The sequence below is a fragment of the Musca vetustissima genome, unplaced genomic scaffold, assembly GCF_032173495.1.
Source record: "Musca vetustissima isolate MV318-11 ecotype Yass unplaced genomic scaffold, APGP_CSIRO_Mvet_v1 utg6369, whole genome shotgun sequence".
Taxonomy (NCBI): domain Eukaryota; kingdom Metazoa; phylum Arthropoda; class Insecta; order Diptera; family Muscidae; genus Musca; species Musca vetustissima.
The window spans coordinates 457882-481689 of record NW_026889093.1 but is presented as its reverse complement, the minus strand read 5'-3'; the positions used below and the strand labels follow the sequence as shown (position 1 = coordinate 481689).

The window sequence follows — 23808 nt, the reverse complement described above, 5'->3', positions numbered from 1 at the left end:
ACTATACAAAAAAGCATTTTCCAACTTGTCTGCAAATTTATTTTAGCCTCCTATGAATTCTTAAACGCAGAGTGAAATGGTCAACATTGGGCGCCATTTTGTTTTTTTTTTATTTACAGATTATTCTTCATTAATTTGATTTTGTAAAAGTAGTCTTATTCTTATTCAAAACGCTTGTATTTTTATACTCTTCATTCTTTATTCTCTCTCCCGAACCACAAAAAATTTGTGAAGCCCAACGTCGGGCGCCATATATAAATATCAACAGTTTGAACCCTTTTTACGTTGAACAATCATCATAAATCCTCTTATGATATATTTTAATGAATACCTACTGAATTTTATTATACAAAGATATTTCTCTTTTGGTTTTTAAAATTCCATTGCATGTGAACCCCCCATTAAAGTTCAACAAATGAATGCCAGAATGGCGACAAAGTTTTAAATCATTCTAAATGGATCACTTAACTGTCAATGACTTTTCTGATACTGAGATTTCATTGTTGACAATGACAACACTTCAAACGTCAATGTATATTGTCTGTTGCTGGCAATATTCAGCGCTGGCGCTGATGTTCATTGTGCTGTGGCAACAGAAAAGCGCCATTCAAACCCATTTGAGTAAAAGATTAACTTTTTAATTTAAAATTTCCAAAAGGAATTTATCTGATTTCACACATTTTTTTTGTAATATACTGGTAATGTATATTTGCAACTGAATTTTTTGGAAGAGGCAAATAAATTTAAATGACTTAAGGGTGTTGTCTGTTGATGTATGGAGAATGACGAAGAATGTTACATTTAAATTGTTTAAAAAAAACCTCTCGATTTTGTAAATTGTTTTTTACGTTTATTGAACAAATCTCAGGCCCCATAACTATACAAAGAAGCATTTTCCAACTTGTCTAGCAAATGGTCAACATTGGGCGCCATTTTGATTTTTTATTTACAGACTCGTATTCTTTATTGTTTAAAAAAAAAACTATAGCTTTAAAATCTTTCCTCTCCCGAATTTGTAAAAAGCTCCTATTTCCTGTTTGGTTTGACATTTATTTTTAACTATACAAAAAAGCATTTTCCAACTTGTCTGCAAATTTATTTTAGCCTCCTATGAATTCTTAAACGCAGAGTGAAATGGTCAACATTGGGCGCCATTTTGTTTTTTTTTTATTTACAGATTATTCTTCATTAATTTGATTTTGTAAAAGTAGTCTTATTCTTATTCAAAACGCTTGTATTTTTATACTCTTCATTCTTTATTCTCTCTCCCGAACCACAAAAAATTTGTGAAGCCCAACGTCGGGCGCCATATATAAATATCAACAGTTTGAACCCTTTTTACGTTGAACAATCATCATAAATCCTCTTATGATATATTTTAATGAATACCTACTGAATTTTATTATACAAAGATATTTCTCTTTTGGTTTTTAAAATTCCATTGCATGTGAACCCCCCATTAAAGTTCAACAAATGAATGCCAGAATGGCGACAAAGTTTTAAATCATTCTAAATGGATCACTTAACTGTCAATGACTTTTCTGATACTGAGATTTCATTGTTGACAATGACAACACTTCAAACGTCAATGTATATTGTCTGTTGCTGGCAATATTCAGCGCTGGCGCTGATGTTCATTGTGCTGTGGCAACAGAAAAGCGCCATTCAAACCCATTTGAGTAAAAGATTAACTTTAACATAATGCCACTTGAATGCGTTTCTGCTGCCGCTGCTCTTGACATTAACTTTTATGCTTCAGAGAGGCAAATTGTTAGATAAGGAGAGTTTTCTGGAACGACAGAGAAATGGAGAGGGATAACAATAAAATTTCATGACAATCCTTTAAAGTGAACATTAAACGTAACAATGAATTTGTCCTGCCAGGATACCATTTGATGATGGGTTTGAGTAACATTATGATGGCATTTTTAACTTGTGTCAATCAGACATAATGGCAGCGAAAGGATGTAAACTCCAAGATACAAACAGTCAGAACCTCAGAACCTCCTGTCTGGCTGGCTGTCTGTATGCATTGATTTTTTTCTCTTTTTGTCCTTCCCTACTGTTCGGTGGAAAAAACAAAAGGAAATGAATAAAAATCGATTGACGAATAGTTAGCAGACACATACATAACATTATCCTTATTGAATCCTCTTGGCACAAGTTTGAAGCATTTCTGGTGTGAATGATAATGCTCATCCATTGGAAAGTTTTATGATGACGATTGCTGTCTTTATGGATTTATATATATTGACTTTAAATTTCTTTTTCATGGAAAGGGAGTTGGGGAAGTGTCTGCGACCTTTAAATTTTATCTTTGCTATGAGGGTGGTGTTGTAGTCCTTAGATTTTTTTATTTTTTCGTGATAAAACTTAAGACAGAAAACTTTCGCTTAAATGGGAATGTTATTTCTTCGATTTTTCTTCTTGTGTCTGCACAAATGTTTTGAAGGCTCTGATGAATAATTTACATTGTTCTAACTGACATTGAACATGAAATAAGCGGCAATAATCACGCAATTGGAATGATTCATTGACATTTTTTTGTAATCCTTAATAAAAAAGAGAGAAAAGTTATTTCAATGCAATTTAAAGTTAGACATCAAACAAAGGAAATTAATTAAATTTCAAATGGAAAGTTGAGTAAGTTATTTTTTTGGGAGTTGTCTGGCAAAAATATCACTTTCACACGAGACATACCGAAACAAAGGAGAAAACGTCCAGAACAAAAAATATGACTCAACCCATGTTCCTGATTTACAAATATCAAACTAAAGTCATCATTTTGTCATTTTGTTAGAAATGCATTTAAATATGCCATTACGTTTGAAATATTCCTCGAAGTCTATGTGTTGAAATCACATAGAAAAGTGTTTCATATCGGTCCGTATTTTAATTTAGCCTCCATACCTTATTCTCATAGTTTTATAATTTTTGGCTCAATTTGCTAAGAAAGAAGATTATCACACTACAAGAACACGAAGTACACGAAATTGTCAATAAAGGTATTTATTTCGACGCAGCGACCATATAATCATCCCGCTCTATATATAAACCCATAGCCCCAATAAAAAATCGCGCCCTATATTACGTCTTCGTCGTAGAAAATTGTCCATATAGTTCCATAGTTTGATATATTTCCCAGATAATTATTCCGTCGAATTTTCTGCGTCTATGGAGAATTCAGAGAAATGTGATTAGGCTTAGCTGGATAGTTGAATACGTGCAATGAGTCATGTGGTCCTAATTCACATGGTGCGCATGAGTTAATACGTGTCCAGTAGGAATATAAGCGGTTGCACTATCCTGATTTAAAGACTGTTAGTTTTTGTCTAGGCAGCTGATTCTTCTCAGTTGATACATCTCAGCGACAGAATCTGTATGAATGCTTTTCAGGCCTGCTTGATTAGCCTGTTGATCTAGAGGTTCACGCTTATAGCTTGGAACCTCTCTCGCTTTCTCTTGATCATGAAGATGTACTTAATATAATATTTACTGCGTCGACTTCTTTTTCGTCTCCTCATGAAGATGGTCCGCTGGTGTCATGAGAAGACCCTGTTGCAAGTTTCATGGCAGTATTCTGGCAGGTCTGAATAGTTTTCCACTGTGTATCACTTACATTAGCAAACTACATTGGCGCCACATAGCTAACCACTCACCGGCTTATTGGTTTATACGAGGTCTACAAGGTCTCATTGTCTGCACCCTAAATGCCGCAAATACCAAAGCTTTTCGTGAAGGATTTGAAAATGCTGCCGAACATTACACCCAATAGTTTGGGGTACTTGGTGCTCCTTCGAACATTGATACTCCTTCGAATATTATGTTCAGGGGCAAGCCTATGGTGGTGAATATTTTCATATTCACCAGATGGAAGATAATCACAAAATCAGTTTTATTTGTGATTAATCAAAAATCGTTTTTATTGCCTCACGATTATGATCGTTCTGATGTTCCTTCTTTAATTTTTTTAATTCCTCTTTAATTTTTCATTGGGCGCCAGTTTCGTGCTAAAAATTTCAATATTAATCTTAGGATGATCAACATGGCAAGGAATGAGATAATTTAGGTCCCAAATTAGACATACATATGTGCCAAGTCTACTCATCTATTTTACAAATTACCAATTTAAAAAGTAGCAGCCTCTCGTTGGGCGCCGCAAATCGAAGTTGAATCCGAATTTCTAATTATGGTATTTAAAAATTACATATTTACTGGAAATGGTTTCCAATTGGAGTGAAATCTTTTCACTCAGTGACAAATATTTAAATTTTGTATAACATAAGTGGCCCTGTTGGGCGCCATTTTAAATAATTGTTCACTCTAACAATTGTGGATTAGAAAATAACTCAAAATATACACATGTAAGGCTAGTTCAGACGGACACATTTTTTCCAGTACGTTTTCCTTCATAAATGAAGACATCAAATGGCTGCACATTGCACCCAAGAGATTTATTAAAAGTAATAAAAACCCCGACATACTTTATTTCATTTATATGTATTTTTTTATTCAAAAGTCAACTAGATGTCACTGATAAGGAACTCTTATTTACATCGATATTCCCCAGTTCATTGTGAATATCAAAAAAACATAAAACACAATTGTATTCCGTTTTACATTTACAAACACCACCCCCACCCATTAATTTTTATATATATTCATTTCCAATCTTCTTCTCTATTTACAGATCCTAACAACGAATCATCAACGCAGGCGTTATTAAAATTAATTGCCGCTTGTTAACACCACAGAAACCCCTCTCTCTCTTATCTTCTGGCTCGTTATGGCTATAGAAGCGAGTCAGTTGGATTTAATAAAGAATTATGTTTGGTCGAAACAATAATAAATAAATTGGAAATTATTTTCACTATTTCCCCCACCACTCCCGCTCCAGAAGAAAATATTTCGTTTACGAATTATAATTTGAATGAAAAAACCCACGCCTACGAAAAAGACACGTCCGGAACTAATCTAACGAAGTAATAACGTTAAAACCCCCCGAGAACGCAAAGAAATTTTTAATTTTTAGTAGAGAAAAACAAACAAAAAACGACAGAAAAAATGGCGATGCTCCTCGAAGCAAGGCCATATCGACCCTTCAAGTCGAGTGAAGAATACTTGGAAGCCATGAAGGAAGATTTGGCCGAATGGATGAACACATTATATCCCGAATTGGCAATAAATGCAGAAAACTTTATGGATCGTTTGGACACAGGTGTAGCATTGTGCAAGGTAAGTTAAAAAAAATGATATATACTCTACATAAAAAAACAAGAATACCTCCTAACGCCATTTAGATAAATGGCTTTATCTCTACTTGCAATATCTGAAATATGTAATTCTTTCGTTGGGCGCCATTGTGTTGTTATAAATCAATCAAAATTAAAAACATTAATTCTAAAGGTCGGTATGTCTTTAGAGAATGATGCCAATAATGCTGACTAAAGCAACATTATCTTATTCAAATTCGGATATATTAATTCCGCTGGATCGTACTTATTATAGCCTGCAGCATAAGGTGAACCTTCGAAATACCTAATATCGATCGAGACTTTTATGTGAGGACTATGTAAATTTCTGTCAGGAGAAATCATAATACCAAAATACAAACACTAAAATGGGACTCTGAATATACCGAAGCAGGACCGTTGTATGGGGACCATGAACTTATATTAAAAATGTCATGTGAAAATGTTCTTTATCCACTAAGGTCCCGGAATGCCATATTACAACCACTTCGTAATGATAAAAAAATCTCTTCAACATAGGTAGACATGTACATTGGATAATGCGCCTAGGGCCATTCGCAGATTATTGGTAGGGAGAACCCAAAATATGAAATTAAAGCCAACTAGGTTGATGTTGTCAGGTCCTAAAGACTAACTTTTTTTGCGACAGAAAACAAATTGTCAGGCCATTACGACTGGCATTTATTCTATAGAAACAAATTTTGTCAGGCCCTCAGTATTGACTTTTTTTCTATAGAAAAAAATTTGCCAAGCCCTTAGGTCTAGTTTTATCTATAGAAAACATGTCAGGCCCTGAGAATTGATTTTATCTATAGAAAAATAATTTTCCGGCCCTGAGGACTGATTTTTTTCTACATGTCATGTTTTGTCTGAACCTCAGGACTTATTTTTTATATAGAAACGAAATTTTCAAGCCATTAGGACTATTGTTTCTATGTAGAAATAGCACATAGAACTTATTTTTTCTATAGAACAACAGGCCCTAAGGACTAATTTTTTCTATAAAAAATTTTCAGGAAATCAGGACAATTGTTTCTATAAAAAAATAATGAGGCCCTCAGGAAAAAAAATTTTCAGGCCCTTATAACTGTTTTCATAGAAAAAATATGCAGGCCCTTTGTAAAATGCAGAATTCAATAATGAATTATGTAAAATCTTCATTCAGTTCTGACCAGAAGTTTGGAGATTGGGTTGTTACTATTTTGTCAGGCACTCATTACAGATTATTTATAAACAAAATTTAGGCTTGCAGGCAGGACTGTTTTCCTTATGAAAAAAAAATTATATTTTATAGAAAAAATTGTATGTGGTTAATAAATTACCCCACGTTGGCCGCCATTATATGTTGAAAACGCATTTATGAAAATTTGACTTGAACATTAAATCTCTTGTTTTCCGAGAATTTTCTGTTGTAATATCCTGCCTCCGATTCTGATTTTTGCATCCATTTCCAAGTTCATAGAAAACAGAACTTAACTCTGCAGTCATTAAATTATCACCCTCAGCTCATTCTTGCAACATTAAAAAAACTGTAATGCAATAACGTTTCCACATAACATTAACATTCACCTTCTCCATTCGAAACAAAACAATTGAATTATCGAGTCGATTTGTCGACTATAAAACAACCATTTTAATACGCATTCACAATTCAATGAAGTCGTAACTGCACACAAGGCTTAATGGCCATGGGCCACCAGTTGTCCAGTCCAATGTAGTGAGCGAAGAGTAATTACAAAATGCATTTGCATGGTAATAAATAAAATTTACGCCTTTTAATGTTATTTTGTTTGTTTGTTTGTTTGTTTTTGAAAAAAAAAAAAAAAATTATTATTATGAAGCGATATCTGACGGGAGCAACTGCTATGATATGGGAAAGAGGAAGAAAATAACAAAACAAATTATTGGATCTACTACTACCAGCAATAGGAAAATACTTGATGGCAAAACAAATAACACATGTTAGCCAGAGGAGACGACGCATGATGATAACGTCGCACAATGAAAAATGAAGAAGCTCCACGATGCTAACTTTAATGTCGGCATAACTAAAGTTTGTTGTGTTGTGTCTTGTTTTTATTTTCTTGCGTCTCCATGGACCATATGTTGCATATCGACAAAGAGATTCACTCCCAATGCAGTAAAGGGAAATTGTGAAGAAAAACACACAACCCATCTTCATCTTGTTGTTGTTTTTCCATACCACCACCGCCCATTGATGTGCAGCAAGCAAGCATCTGGCGCACTGTTGCATTGCATTGTGTATGTAAACATATGTTGTAGTTTTTAGTTAACTTGGCTACTGTAAATGCCGCAACTGCAGCTTCTGTATTTTTAATGCTTACACACATAAATAGCATAATTGAATTGACTTCAAACTATTATCTTCGGGTAGAGGGGGGTTTTTAGATGCCTTTGGTACATCATCCAATGTGCCAGAAGAGAATTATGTTTATGCCACCTAGGTAACTTACAAACAGAAGGCAAAGCCTAAAGGCATACCGAGTGCACTAAAGAGTAACCATCCCGCTCCAAACCCCACCATTGATGCATTCGCATATTGATACAACCCACAGATTTTTCTTTTCCATCAAATAATAACTTTTTGTTGCTGAAGTTGTTGTTGTTGTTCCCAACAGATGCACTCTGTTATGTTTGCTGTGTACAACAAACAATGTTTATTTAGCAGTATTCACACCAAAGCACAGACTCCATTGATGTTGGATGTCTGACAGCATGGCTGGCTGACTGCTGCTAGTGCAACAGCAACCAACATCTGCATGTGGTAGAGAATTTCCAAGGCAACTGCAAACCGCTGAGCTTGGCATTCGCCGATAGTGGTGGCAGTGAAGTTTATTAAAGTTTATGATTGTTGTACACGCTTGACTAAATGGTCAGGCATGGCATCAATGACTGAATGAATGGCCATTTATTTATGTTCGGTAGTCAAATATTATCTCTGCGAAAGAAGTTGCAGAAGCAAAAGAACATACAGCGGAGTCACATAAATCGAATATGAGGCACGGAACAAATGCTGTAAAATTATAGCACGGGATGCGAGAGAATTTTGGGAGTTTCGAAAGGTTTTTAATTTTTAGAGAAAGATAGAGGATGATGTAAATTTTTTTTAATTCTTCAAAATATGATAGAGATTAACAGAAATAATCGATGTGCGCCATTAGTTTTATAAGTAGAAATAATATTGTGAAATTAAATTTGATTGATTTAAAGAGGGATAATAATAATCGTTGGGCGCCATTTATTTGCTATAGAAAAACTTTATAGCAAATCTTAAGAAAGTAACTTTATTGTAATATTAGCCTTAGAATTCCTTATAGTCCTTAACATAATTAAATTGTATTTTTTATTTCCGATCATTGTAAAACAACCTCAATTTTGGGATTCTATTCTGACCAGGAACTTTCAGACAGGTTATTCTTTTAGACTTTTATTTCTATTTTGATTGAACATTAAAAAATAAATTTGATTCCAATAAAAAATAAGTCCAGGTTGGGCACCTTTTACATTTTATACACTGAACAAATTTGTACGCTTTAATGGCATGACTGAGGCCCCTTATTGCTTCAAAGAAGTAGGGTTTTGGAAACGAGATATGATATTACAGATTATTTTAAATTACAGATCTTTGTTAGTTAGGCTACTCATGTTGCCTAGAGTTCTGATAATTTGTCACATTGTCTGATAATATGTCACATTGACGTTGGGCGCCATTTATATATTGACTATGTATAACATTTAACCAAATGATTTAAATGTAATCAATGATATGTATATTGCACCTAAGAAGTTTCTTATTGTAATGCTGTAGGATTATTTGGGTATAGATCCTAAAGTGACGGGAATAAAAAATAAGCGAGAATAAAAATAAGCCGAATCTAGGTTCAAGGGTTTTGGAGAAAATCGTAAAAGGAATGCATAGCTTTTGAATGCTTCAACATCATCTTCTGACGACTAGAATATTTGGCAAAGCATTTGATCTTATGTGCGGGAACAAACGGAAATCAATGGTTTGTTGTCCTTACATTAGACTCATATATTCCAGGGTTTATCCGGCCAAAGCTTCGTTGGTTTGAGCCGATGTGTGTGAACTGCAATTGTGCGGGTGGTTCGCCTGGTCTTACTCGAATTTCTCTGAAGACTTCAAGCAAACACCATAATCTCTCTGAACTGAAGGTCCTGATCATTTAGTTCAGAGAAGTTGACTTAGAAGTTTTTTCCAACGGACTACTTAGGTTGGATTTAGCTGAGCGCGATTGATAGAAAATGTAAATATTTTTACATTGAACCAAATGGTAACCCCTTGATTAGAAACAGTCTGAAAGAAATTTAGATCCGCTTTTTTATTAGCTACCGATTGTACATCCGCCGCGGCGTTTGGTAGGATTTACCAAAATGAGCATAGGATAATAATTAAGACTGGAATGGTTTCACAGCCACAGCTTTATCCGGACAATCACAAGGTACGAATTTGTTAAAAAGAAATCGGGAAGTACTTTTTAAAGTATTTTTTGTGATCTTATTAATCTCCTCAATACGATCGTAGGGGTATCTTCATATTTGGGAATTCAAAGCTATCGATCGGGAGAATTTGGTGGCACCATTAATGTTTTGTCAATATTCGTGTTACAAAAATCTAATTTTGTTCTTCCAAAATCCTGATATCTTGCACTACATCCCTGAGCTTGAAGACCTAATTTTTTTAAACTATTTTTTAGTTCCTCATACAGGATGCTATAACAAATTTACGCTCTTCAGAAGGTCTTCTGTCTGAAGAAAAGTTTCAGAAAGTCTTCTGTATATGGAATACCTCGTTCTGCCCATAGAATGACTTCCGCTCACAGTAGTTCCTCAGAAGGTCTTCTCTTCATAGACGAAATTCAAAAGATTTTCTGTCCAAATAACAACTCCAGAAGACCTTTTGACCATAGAAGAAATTCTGAAGATCTCCTGCCTAGAGAAGACCATCTGAAAAGTATTACAATGGTTTACAATCACAGAAGAACTTCAGAAGAAGACCATCACAAAATCTCGATGATCTTCTCTACATAGAAACAATTAGAACACCGTCAGTGTTTTGACCCTAATTAAAAGTTTTCAAAATTTACCAATTTCAGCAACTAAACGCATCCAAACAAAATATCTCTGAAACATACTCTCAAACAAAAACTACTACTACCAGCACAATGCAGCTCAGTAAATCAAAAAAACTATTCCGCGCAAATTCAAAATTTAGCGAAACTTCTTAAACAAACCTCGTATAATTCAAGTGCATTAAATAGACATTTCAATGCACATTACTTCCCAAGAACTTGTGAACTTTTCTCATAAATAGTGATTTCAGAAAAAAATCTGTGCCTTCTAATCAGCAAGCGGCAATGAAATTTATGAAGAATTTGATGGTGGCTATGGTTGCATAAGCTATTACATCTTGCATTACCATGACATAGAATAAAAGAAAAAATAATAATAACAACAAAAAATGTTTTCTAATATTCCATTCGAAATTAATGAAAATAAGGAAATTATAAAACGAAGATTTTTAATGCAGTTTTATTTACCGTTGTTCTTCTAACACCACCCTTTGTGTTTACTTTTTTCAATGTTCCAATGTTATGTTAATTTTTTAAATAAATAATCGCTTAGCTATAGCTTGGATTTTTCCAAATTCTAAGTTGACTTCTGTTGACCATATGTTATTTGAAAGTTTCTGGATTCATATCGAAAATAAAAACCCACAAATTCTTAAATAAACATTCAATACATCAAAATTTGTTCAACAACAATAATAAAGTTAACTTCCTGGTTCTTCGAGTTGACTTGTCTTCTGTTACTTTTTATGGCTACTTTTGTATTCCATTGAATGTGTTATGGGATTTTTTTATTAACTAGACAGCAACATGTTATATTTATATAACCAAATATCCCGTAACCAATCGCAGTACACAGTGGCAAGTTTTTATTTGATTTTTTGTGTAGAAAAAATGTCAATAAAATGTCTTGTTAAAATTCTCATCTCACAAGTTGGGGGTAAGAAACTTTAGAATTAAACATTTGAACATTTCATTTGTATTAAAGTTTTTGAATTTCAAAACTTGAAATAAAATCGTCTACAACGTCTACATTATTTCGGAGGCTCCTTTTGAAATTTAAATTATATAATTTTGTGAGAAGGTACATAGGAGAGAAGCCTATATATCAATATTTGTAATTAATAAATGTTTAAAAAAAATAATTTTTCTGATTTTCCACTTGGTTTTGTACAAAATTTTTGGAATGTTGACCTTATTATTATTTGAATGTTGACCTTATAGATAAACATACAGACGGGCATACAAATTTACTCTAAATTTTATTCTTCTATTCATTTATTTTCTCTCTAAAAAGCTTTAAGTAGATTTTCTCTATATAGCCTGGTGTCGTCCTTCTCAGGACATTTACAAGTCGCATACCATTCAAAAATATTAAAAGGGCTACAATGTGTTCCTATAACAAGTTTATACCCACTTCAGTAGGTCTTCTGTCTATAGAAGAGTGTCAGAAATTCTTATGTATATTATACAAAGTGGAATACCTTCATAAGACATTAAATACTACTGTTCATAGAATAATTCACGAACAAAAAAATTTCGCTGCAAGGTTTTCTCTTCATTCTTTCAGAAGATTTGTTGCTGAAGAACATTCTTTTGAAAAACTCTAAAAACAAATGTTCGCGAATGCTCGCGAGCACTGTTAAAAACGACAACAAACAAAGATATCATAAAACATTCGTGAGAGAATGCCAGAAAGAATTTCAACCATCAAACGAAACGTACGATGTTGTGTGCTTTCACTCGTTTGTTATGTGTGTGCGAACATTCTTTGGCGAATGCTCCTTTGTTAAAGAATTTATCGCCATAAATTCATTCTTAATATGAGCACAAAACGAAAAGAATGTATTGTGAATCATTCGCGAGCGAATTTTTGCGCACCCTGACAAACTCTTCGTCGATTTGATTATTCTATTTTGGTTTTATATTTTCTTGTTTGTTATGTCTTGTCTCGTTTCTTTTTCTTATGTTCTTGTTTTGCGTCATTAGAAGAGTCATATAAAATGTGATACATTTGGTGTTGATAGGAGCAACAAGTATTAACACTTCTTAGATATTTATATCGAAAACATTTGGAAAATAGATATGCGAATTTTATAACACCAATGCAGAGATCGGTGTCTGATATGAAGAAACAATAGAATGCAAAACTAACCATAATCGAAAGTTCTCACCACACTTTCGTTGTTAGCAAGAGAAACAGTAGTCAAACAAGTGAGGGAATGGGCGGAGGGCGATACCAAAACACAACCGAACAGTCAATTGTGGTAGTTGTTGCTGTAGCAGTCCTATTTCTTTTGCACAATGGGCTGAGGTGACATAAGTTGGCCGAGTAAGAGTCGGGTCGTTTCGGAACGTAGAAACGTGTCGTGGAAACGCCAGAGTGGTGTTTTAAGAAAATTGGCGAAGTAAGAAAATTATTTTGATACAAATGAAATGTTTACATATTTGAGAAAAAAATAGTGCCTTTCTCATGATAATAAGAATTTCGAATTGCATTCTAAGTGATGTACAACGTGGCAAAAGTAAACTATGAGTAGCATTTTTCTTGCCGTCAGTCCGCAGAAGATCGCCAGAAATGTCTTCTGTGCTGAGAGTATTATAAGTATTATAAAGACTTCTGTATATAGACCATAGTGATCTGTCTATAGACGTCCTTTAGAAAATCTTAAGAATGTCTTTTGGCCTTAGAGAATGTTCAGAAGATATTCTGTTTATAGAATACATAGTGTCTAGTGACGATTTTTAGGAAGTGTTAGTAAATGAGCATTGAAACGTTTTTTTGTCCAAAGTAGACCTTACAAGATATTGGGTTCAAACTAATAATATATTTAGACCACACGAAAACCTGAATTAAATTCCAACACGGTAATTCTCACATAATGTTGCCTGTATTATTAGCATTCAGCAAGCAGCATCCTTTCAGACTAAAATAAAAAGGTCTACCAATGCTTTTTATAGCTCCATTATTTCTTCATTTCAGCGAATCTAATGATATCATATGGTGATCAGGTTGATATTGATTTTCTTCCATTAAATTCTGAATGGAACGGAATGTCAAGCATAATAAAGTTCCACTTATATGAGACAAAGTTTAATTTTTATATCCTTGAATTTCTCTCTTTAAAAATGCCCATTTCCTCTTAAAGCAAAAGCTATTTTTTCATATTTTCTTCGCCTTCTTTAATTCTTCGCCTTTTTCACTCAATAAACCCATAAAGGGTTTCTCTTGAATTTCTTCTTCAACCATAGACAATTGGTTTGCGTTCCATTAAAAACGAATCCATTAGACTTTAATTAGTTTCTATACCGCACAAAAAAAAAGAACTCGAGTAATATTATTGTTCACAGGAAATAATTAAAACTAACAACAACGACAGCAACAACAGTAAATAAAAATTCCTTTGTTCCTTGGCTGGCAGGCAAAAGAGGCAATGACATTGTCTCTAACAGTGAATTCTCCTACCACCGCCCTATTTATTGGCAAAATAAAAAATAAAGACAATGAAAAAAAAACAACAACAACACAAAAAGCTATTTTCAGCAACAGAAATGCATCATTGTTGTTGTTGTGGTTTTCCATCTCCCAGATGATGATGATTGCTATGAAGATGATGTTGATGAGGAGACAACAACAACCAACAATAATGCAACAGATATCAATGAACTAAAACAAATTATAATGCATTCACACATTGTGCATACAGTCCGACATACATACATATATATCGGTACTCATGTGTGCATACATTTGTATATGCACTTGTAATCATTTGTATCTCAGTGAGTAAGAGAAAAAAATGGGAAAAAATTGTCACAACATCAAGTAAACAATGGCATGTAAATAATGTCACAGGACGTAAGCGGGAGCATGGGAAGGCCAGGGGAAACTAATTGTAACTGTGACTGTTGTGGAACCAACAAAGGAAACCAAACAGGCAGCCAAGCAGCATGCCTGCTTGACAAAATGTGCAATCACTGATGTGTAAGGAATATCAACAACCTAGCAAGCAGTAGCAGCATCAACACTTGTCATCCTCCATCCATCCACTATCATCAATGCTCAGGAATCTGTAAAGTACATGAATGCATCCATATGCGTTACGTATGCATCCAAAGATTGTTGCACGTTAATATCATCAACTACAACAACAACGACACAGATATGATTTATTTATTTCCATAAACATGTTTATATAAATCATATTATGTGATGTCGTATTTTATTTGTGGTTATACAGAAGGAGAGTGATGAAAAGCTATGGAATACATAGCGAAAGTCTAGAAACAGTGGAAAACCTTAAATGTATACCAGGAGAGATATTTTTTAGATATTTAAAGAGAAGAGAAGACAATCAAAAAGTGTTCGATCTATAGAATACCTCCAGAATTTTAACCACAGAATACCTTCAGAAAATATTCTATACATATGTCATATGTCTATTAAAAACCTTCACATAATCTTCTGTCCACAAAAAATATTGGAACGTCTTCAGTTCTCAGAAGACGGTCAGATGTTTTTGAAAGCTTTCAAAATTGTCTGTTTCTGGAAGAAGGGTATAGAAGACCTCCATACTTTTCGAAGTTACTCTATAGAATACTTTCGGAACGTCTACTGTCCATAGATGCTCTTCAAAAAGTCTTTTGCCCAAAGCGGATCTTCAGAAGGCCTTCTGCTCCTGCAAGACGGTCTATTGAATACCTTTAAAATATCTCTCTAAAACCTTTAGAAGATTTTATTTTTAAAGAAGATCATTAGATGGTCTATAGAAGACCTTCAGAAAGTGTTCCGCCCATAGAAAAATTCCAGAAGCTATTCTGTCATGATTTTCTGCCTAGAAAAGCCTTCCTGTAATCTGCCCAACATTAGAACGTCATTCGTCCACAGAAGACTGTCAGAAGGTATGAAGATCACCTTCGGAAGTCTAAAAGCTTTTAAGAGCTTTTGAGAAGGAATCTTAACAGACTTTAAATGTACAAAAGACCTTCCAAAATTTGTCAGTTGTTTTGAAGATATTTAGAAACCCTACTATAGATCTTCTGTTCATAGAAGACCTCCATACCTTTCGATGTTACTATGTCTATAGAAGTCTTTCGGAATGTCCTCTATCCATAGATGCTCTTCAGAAAGTTTTCTGTCCATAGCGGATCTTTAGAGGGGCTTCTGTTTCTGGAGAACGCTCTATAGGATTCCTTCAGACGATCTATTTAAGACATTTAGAATATCTTCGTTTTAAAGAAGGTAATTTGATGGACTTCAATCTATAGAAGATCTTCAGAAGGTGTTCAGTTCATAGATAAATTCCTGAAGATATTCTGTCTAGAAAAGCCTTCTGTATTAAAAACCTACAAAAAGTCTCTGTTTATAAAAGTCTTTCTGTTAGATGACTCTTGTGAAGAAATGAAGGTGTTACGAGTAGAATACTGTTTGTGAATAAAATAATATAAAACAACTCCCTGATGATGATCGTCGAAGACGAAGACACTAAATAAAGCAAAATTTGTTTTATTAAAAACGACCTCGACCCGAACAAAATGAAAATCACATAAAAAAGTCTTTCAGATGGATTTCTTTCTATACAAGTCCTACAGATCCTTCAGAAGGTCTTATGTTTATAAATATATATCAGACGGTCTCCTGTCAGAAGCTTTTCAGAATCTTCTATTGAAGTCCTTCACAATGTCACCTGTCTATGGAATACCTTCAAATATCTTCTGTCTACAGGGAACCTTCACAAAGTCTTTGGATTTTAAAGTTCGTTTGAAATGCCCACTGTCTATGGGAGGCCTTTAAAACTTCTTATGTCCATGGAAGGTCTTATGTGTATGGCAGATATTCTGGGTGTAGAAGACATTGAGAAGGTCTTCTGTCCATAGAATACCTTCAGATGGTCTTCTACCATTTGAATACCTCCAGAAGATCATATCGCTCATTTGCTTCAATATCTCCTTTCTATGGAAGACCTCCAAAACGTCATATGTATATTGAGAACCTTCACAAGGTCTTTGGATTTTGAAGTCCTTTGCAATGCCTTCTATCTATGGGAAGCCATTAGAATTCCTTGTGTCCATAGGAGATCTTCGAAAGGCTTTCTGCCTATGGAAGACAATCAGAAGGGTTTTTGTATATAGAATACCATCAGACGGTCTTCTTTGTCTGGAAAACAGGAATTCTTTCTATGGCGGATATTCTGTTCATAGAATACCTTTACAAGGTCTTATACCACTTGGAAAGCTCCAGAAGGTCATATCGATCATTGCAAGATCGGCATAAATAAAAAACGGAAATCCATTTTAAGATTTCAATTTACTCCCACCTTACAAGGGACAGCGGAACTTCTTCAGCATCTCAATCAAAGTGCAGCAGAAATTTGCATCTGTATTCTTTACATAATATGAATTCTGATATAGCGAACAATTCTGCATCATTAACTCAAGAGTTACAAAAGAATCACTCGAGAATATTTAGGCCTGTCTTGCAGCAAATGAGCGATAGGTGTATAATAGATTTTCTATAGGTCTTCTGTCCATAGAAGGCCTAAAATAGATCCCCTCTTTTTAAAAAAACCTTTAGGAGGTCGTTTCTACATAAAGATCCTTCAGGAGGTCTTTTGTCAATTAAAGGACTGTAGAAAATCTAGAATAACTTTCTGTCTGTGAAAGGCACTAAATAAAGTCTAATTGCTACAGAAGACATTCGGAAGAACTTCTGCTTTTTGTAATAATTTAAAAAAAAAAATCCCGAAAATTGTCGACTTATAGAACAGTTCAAGGATGTCTTCTGAACTCCTATATAACGGAAGATCTTCAAAAGATCGTCTGTTAAATAGGAACTTCAGAACGTATTATCTACATAGGACATTTTTTAGAGAGTTTTCTTCCCACCGAGGACTTTATATTCATATAACTCCAGAAAAATACTAAACTTTCTCATACCAAATCGCAGCACCCTTTTGTGTACCATTAATTTCTCAAATCGTATGCTTTTAACGCATTCATGCATTTAAAGCTGAGGATGACGAGGACGATGATAGTGGCTTACCCTCCACTAACAAAAAGAAAAAAAAGAACATTCAAAGCAATAATTCATCCATCTCCCACAAAATTCGCGTGCGGGGTTCTAAAGCAACGTTCGAATACTTAAAAAAAAGCAAAACGGCGAGGAAATCAAAATTCATTCAATTGCATATTTCCAAGGATATTTTCCAACTCGCTGAGTCCATAGCTCAACGCCGTTTTCTGGTATGGCAGCAGTGGAAGATAAGTGTTTTTTGAAGCGAGCAACAATGTTGTTGAAGATGCCATGGATGGTGGAACTGCTGTAAAGATGGTGACAACGATGATGATTATTATTCTGCCAACGGGGTATGGTAATATTTAAATGAAACTACAGAAAAACAAAACAGACTGATGACTGACTAACTGACTACCAGACTTGAACTTATGTGACAGCCGGCATCCATGCCATAGGTGTTTGTTTGCAACATTGTTTTGCTGGGAAGGTTATCGCCTAAGACACCACCAAGAGAGCCCTGTTGGCTTTGGCTCATGCTGATACTTAGTGCCACTAGTCTAACGCGGTGGTGTTCAGCTAAGCTCATTGAATAGGATATGTTTTAGATAGTATATTCAATTTTCACTTTGAATAGAGGGGAAAAAATAACAGCACTGCAGGTTATTGCATTTATGCAGTAATTCCATGCTAGGGTTGGAGGATATATCTCTAGTAAATGAAATTTCCATTATGTCACACTTTGCCAGAAAAAAAAAATAGGCGAGCGGATAAAAGCCACCTCATCATCAACCATAAATGACAACAAATTATCATGGACGTGGTGCAAAGGTAGCTGAAAGAATGCCGGGAATAAACGGCCTTGGTATACTGCAGTACATTTGAAACAGGCAATGCAATGAGATTTCATTTCCACTTTTGCACTTTTAAGTACCATTAAACGTAATGTATACACATTTGTAACAGAATCCAGCAGATAAACTTATAGCTCATAGTCACTTAGCAGTATTTTTTTTCGTTTTTTATAAATGGGCTTTACCCACCAACAAATTTACAGCAAGGACGACAACAAGACCTCACTTTTATTTTAGTTCACATATCCTTATTTAACTTTTGCAGTAAACCCCATTATCGCAGTTGCAAAACAAAATACACAACCCCAAAAGTGACAGGCACAAGGACGCCAAGCCTCAGGTGTATGTGACGACAATATGTTTTCTAAACCTTGTTTTTGTTTTTTGCTATGGTGGCTACATTCTGTGATGATGTCCTGTTGAAAAAAACCCATCCACACACACACATACTCATAACCTCATAAATATGGTATTTTTGTTCAAAGAACGAACGAGCGAGCGAGCGTCGGAGTGTTCTGACTTGTCAGTCTAAAAATTGAGGTTTATTAGTGCATAGCCCACTTAACAAGGCTAACAAGCAGGAAGTACAAACCAAACTATGACAAGCCTAAAGGCACCAAAAGAAAACTCAAAACGAAAAAAATACTAAAAATAGTTAGAAGTAGTTATATTTGACTAACATAACAAACGGATATACCAAAAACACTGGTTTACAAGGATCGAGAACAAGAGAATACAATTTCGAAGGATATTATTTGAGATTTTTTTTTTTTTAAATTAGAACAGAAAACAATGGACAGGTTTAGGAAACAAGTTTTCAAAGGATTTTAGAAAATAAAGTCCTTGAAAAAAAACGATAAGAAATTTTGTTTGGATGCAAATGCTGGGAATGTTACAAAGTCTTCTGTATGTGAAAGACCTTCAAAAGGTCTTTGGTTTATAGAGAACTTTCACAAGATCTTTGGATTTTGAAATCCTTTGCCTTCTGTCTATGCGGTGTCTTTAGAATTTCTTAAGTCCATAGAAGATCTCCGAAAGGCTTTCTGTCCACAGAACACAATCAGAAGAGGTTTTGTATATAGAATACTATCATACGGTATATAGAATACTATCATACGGTATATTTAACAAAAGCAAGACGTCCCCATTTATTAACAAAGCCCAAAAGCGCTCTATATTTGGTCAAGAGTAGAATTCCTTATAAATTCCTGAAGAAGGATGATACGGCCTTGTAAAGTATACACTTTCACCATTCTGAAAATATCCGAGCCTTATTCGGATGATGACTGTTTTTTTATATCAAATCAACTAACCACAGATTTGGAAAAAGGGTTCTCTGGATCCATCTCAGTGTGTACCAAATACAGATGCAAAAATTTTCGGTGTACGGCCACGTTTTCTGCTAACCCTCATATAATTGTACCCTCACTGTTGAGTATTTAACCACATAAACTTTTTTACTGCCGATCCACTTGACCAAATTTAGCTCACATATTTTTCATATAAAAACAACTTCTGATAGGTAAAGATCTCTGGGATCATGTTCTGATATAACCGTACCTCCCGATTTAAGGTATTTTTTACCTATTATCGACATTTTACAAAAAAAAATATTTGGTTGTGCTGTTCCTCATGTAAACAGAGACATGGTGACTCACAACGTGATCGTATACAAAGTGTTCTTCACTAGTCTTTTTTAGATGCGTAGTATACCTATCGTTATCAAAACGTCACAACTCTAACGACGCCATATAGTTCCAAGGATATGCAATGTTATTGGCGACATTTTAGGTTGACACGTCCAACCCATGAAGTGAAGTCAGAGTCCCAATGAACTAGTGAATCGGAGCCCCTCATTATAGTCTTCAGGTGATGGGAGATTTATATAAAACTGACGAAGGTCGGAATTTCCCAGTGAGTTTCCAGAGTGCACGGAGAAACTCGACTTCCATCCGAAGGCCCGGTTAGTTTCGATTACAGAGAAGTGAGTTGAGTCAAAGGGGTTCTAATTTGATAATGCGAAGTGTGAAAAACTTTCATACTGAAATTTGTCAGTAGAGGCCCAAATTTTAACATTGTCGTGATGTTCATGGTGCTAGATGTATTTTTCCACCCGAAGTGGCTATAATTTGACATACAGAGTTGGTGGACAAGAAACTTTTTCGGTGAAAGTTTTAAATATTGATCTATGTTTAGACCCTCATATAAAGGTTCCGCCCCATTTCGAAGCATTTTTCAAGTGAAGTGGCTGTAAAATTTCTTCGCAGAAAATATTGATCCATATTATAAAATAGCCAGCAACGAAGGTGCTGTAAGTTCGTATTGCGGGTTCTTGGAGGGTAATATCTTTTGACATAGATCCCATTTAAAGTTCTCAACAAATTTTTCGGTGAATTTTATTTCGGCAAAGAATAAATATTTCAACAGAGGTTCATGTGGTCAAACTGCGCCAAAACAACTTTTTGTGGTATTTTGAAGGGTTTAGACGAATTTCGCCACCGTACTGGCTGTAAATTTACATTCCGCGTTCATAGAGGTTTAAAAAAATATTTACAGAAATTTTTTGTTAAGAGTTAATGTTTTGACAAAGACTCCTTATAAAGGTCCGACCCAAGTTTTTAGTATTTCCATCTAAATGGCTGCCATTGGCCTTCGAAATACGGGGTGAATAATGAACTTCTTTCTACAATTTTTGAATATAAATCCATGTGTTGCCATAGCAGAAATATAAAGATTCCGCACATTTAGGTTTTTAATATCTTAGCGAAATTCGGTACCGATATGAGAGTAATTTCGCATAAAGGGTTTATAAAACGTGTAAAATATATTTGCATAATTTTGTATATAAGGGACCATCTTTTAACATAGTCCCGCCTCATTTTCGGTATTTTTACGTTTTTTGAAGAATGTCTTCACCGAAGTGACTGTATATTTTTTGTGGCATTCCTGGCCCTCTTTTTAAAACCTTGGGACCAGTCAAACGTAATGATATTTTTAACTTGTTACCCTTACCTTATTTTTTCACTCCCTCGAAAAACTGCCAACCAGTGTAACCCGGCCATCTGGTCTACATTTAGAAAAAAATCTAAAACGTCAAACTGAAGATTTGTCTTCATTTTCATATTTTTATGAGCGGAAAAATCAAAACAACTAAACTTGTTGGTGAATATGAATATGACAGGCGACGTCTAAGGACTTTTTCTGTGTACAAACAAACAACTAGACCAAAGGATGTGTTCAAGGAAATTCACAACAAACCGTTTTTCTTTCCTCTCTACAAAACCAAATAAACACGATATATTTTTTGGACAGTGCATTTATGCTTTTAATATATATTATTTTTAATATACTTTATATTTGTTGCTGTTTGCTTTTATTTTGTTATTTTTATTTGTAAGGATATTATCCTTAGAAACAAGTATTTTTGTGACAACATAATACCGTGGCATTATGTTTGGCAGCAAGCCAAATGAAAATTATGGCTTAAAGGATAAGTAAAAAAAGAAATATCCTTAATATACTTTTGCAAAGTTATTTAGGACAGCAATAAAATTATGTTCTTCATTTTTCTTTTTGCTCCATTTAATATGGAAGTATAAAAAATAAAATTATTTTGGTTTTGTTCTGGGTGGGGAGAGCATAAAGTGTTCTTCAAGATATCATTGTTACATCAACCACCAAGTATTGCCATTTATTTATTATCCCCTCTATATTTTATAAAAAAATCAACTTAAGAAAGCCAGAAACAACCCTTTATTTGGGGTTGATATTCCCCAACCAATTCTAGAGGGTATATCTGTGGAACATCTCAACATCATAGCCATCATCATCTTATCTTCGCCTTTGTCAACATCCTTGTGTTTATTTGTGATGTGTCACAAATATTTGTGCAAAGTGACATTTTTGTTGTCAAACAAACCAACAACAGCAACCACCCTCACAAGGCGAATGACATAAACATTTGCAAATTGGGCAGAATTGTTACCAAACTTCTGTTGTTTTTGTTGGCAAACAATTCCCATTTTGTTTGTTTGTCCATAGAGTACAAATATTGCTATGTAAATAATGAAATAGACTTTTTGATGAATTATATTCATAAGAGTGTATGTGTGTGTGTGTCTAAAGAATAACAAGCTATAAATGTCAACTCGACAAAAATTTCCCTGCTCTCTATCTCTCAAGTGGGAAAAGTTTTGAGGAATTTGCTAAATAAACTAAAATGAGATTTATTTTCATGTTTGCAAGGATACTTTTGTTTGATTACGATAAATGTCCTTCAAACTTTTATGCGAAGGAAATAGATAAACAGGCGAATAGTTTAGGGTGGAACGTAGTTTCTATGAAGCCAGTAAAGACCTGAGGATGATATTAGGGAAATGAAGCAGGGTATAAACGGCGAGGCTTCATAAAATTCTTTGAAAACAAAATAATTATGTAATTTCATCTCCTCAATTCCGGTATAGCATTGTCATTTCATTTTGAGAATGATGACCGTGGCACAATTAATGTGTGGTTTTTGGTCAAAAATTCACACACCGTAAAGGACGTAACCTCAGGTCAGTAAAAGTTGAACATGTATGACAGGGAAATTAAGAAGTTGCAGCGTATTGTGCAGAACTGTGTCACATTTTGGGAAGACATTCCGCACATTGTCATTAATCTGCGCTCAAAACGTTATTAAGCCATGAGTACTGAGAAATAAGTTGGTCCATTGAGACTTGGATCGTTTCGGATCATATTACCCAACTATAATGACAACAGTTTTTGTCGAATTAGACTCAGATCTTTTTGGAATCGTGGAGTTGCAGGAGGAAGATTTTTAATTCTTTGTGAAAACAAAATACCAAACTTCCGACAATCAGATTGGAAAATCAGGTTAAGACCTCCATCGAACCGAATACAGAGCAGGACGTTTATATGGGGGCTATGTTTGAAATGTGTATCAGAAATGTTTTGTATACACTAAGAAGAGGGAATGCCGAATTACGACCACTTCAGTTGGGAAATGCGCTTAAGATCTCCATCATACCGAATTCAAAGCGGGACTTTTATAGGAGGGATATAAACTCTAGCATTAGTTGCGTATTCAAAATGCCGAAAATCTGTCCAAATTGTCGGCAAGAATGAATTTTAATCCGTTGGAAAACCGAAATGCCAAATTAAATTTCGAAATCAGGTTGGAGAATCCCGATAAGACCTTCATCATTCCGAATTCAGGGCAGGACGTTTATAGGCGGCTATGACATAACATGGTGCTTTAAACTTTGAAATATATATATATATGGGCAATATTGCCAATTTTTTAATATTCCATTTTCAAAAAATCAGCTTTTTTGTTTTTGTGGCACATCAATGATTTTTGGTACACATATAGAGAAAAATGTTCTGACTCCGAAACCGTTCGCGATCAAATTATTGGTTGATGCGCGCAAAAGTTATAGAGGTTTTAATTTTGGGAATAAGAAAAAAATCTTAAAATTACGCCGTTTATTATATTGACCAAAAACGTTGATATAGATCTTCCTCAGTAAAATAAGAATATGAATATATTATAATAATCGCGATAAAGTTGCACATCTTCG

At 34.5% G+C, this 23808-nt stretch overlaps 1 protein-coding gene across 1 annotated transcript in view; it reads left to right on the top strand.

Annotated features, from left to right (window-relative positions):
- The first annotated feature begins 5053 nt into the window (after positions 1–5053).
- LOC133336834 (GAS2-like protein pickled eggs) overlaps positions 5054–23808 on the top strand; it is a 136311-nt gene continuing 117556 nt past the window's right edge. Inside the window, exon 1 of the mRNA XM_061545112.1 lies at positions 5054–5235. Coding sequence (XP_061401096.1) covers positions 5065–5235 — 171 coding nt within the window. The 5' untranslated portion in view covers positions 5054–5064. The remainder of the gene's footprint in view (positions 5236–23808) is intronic.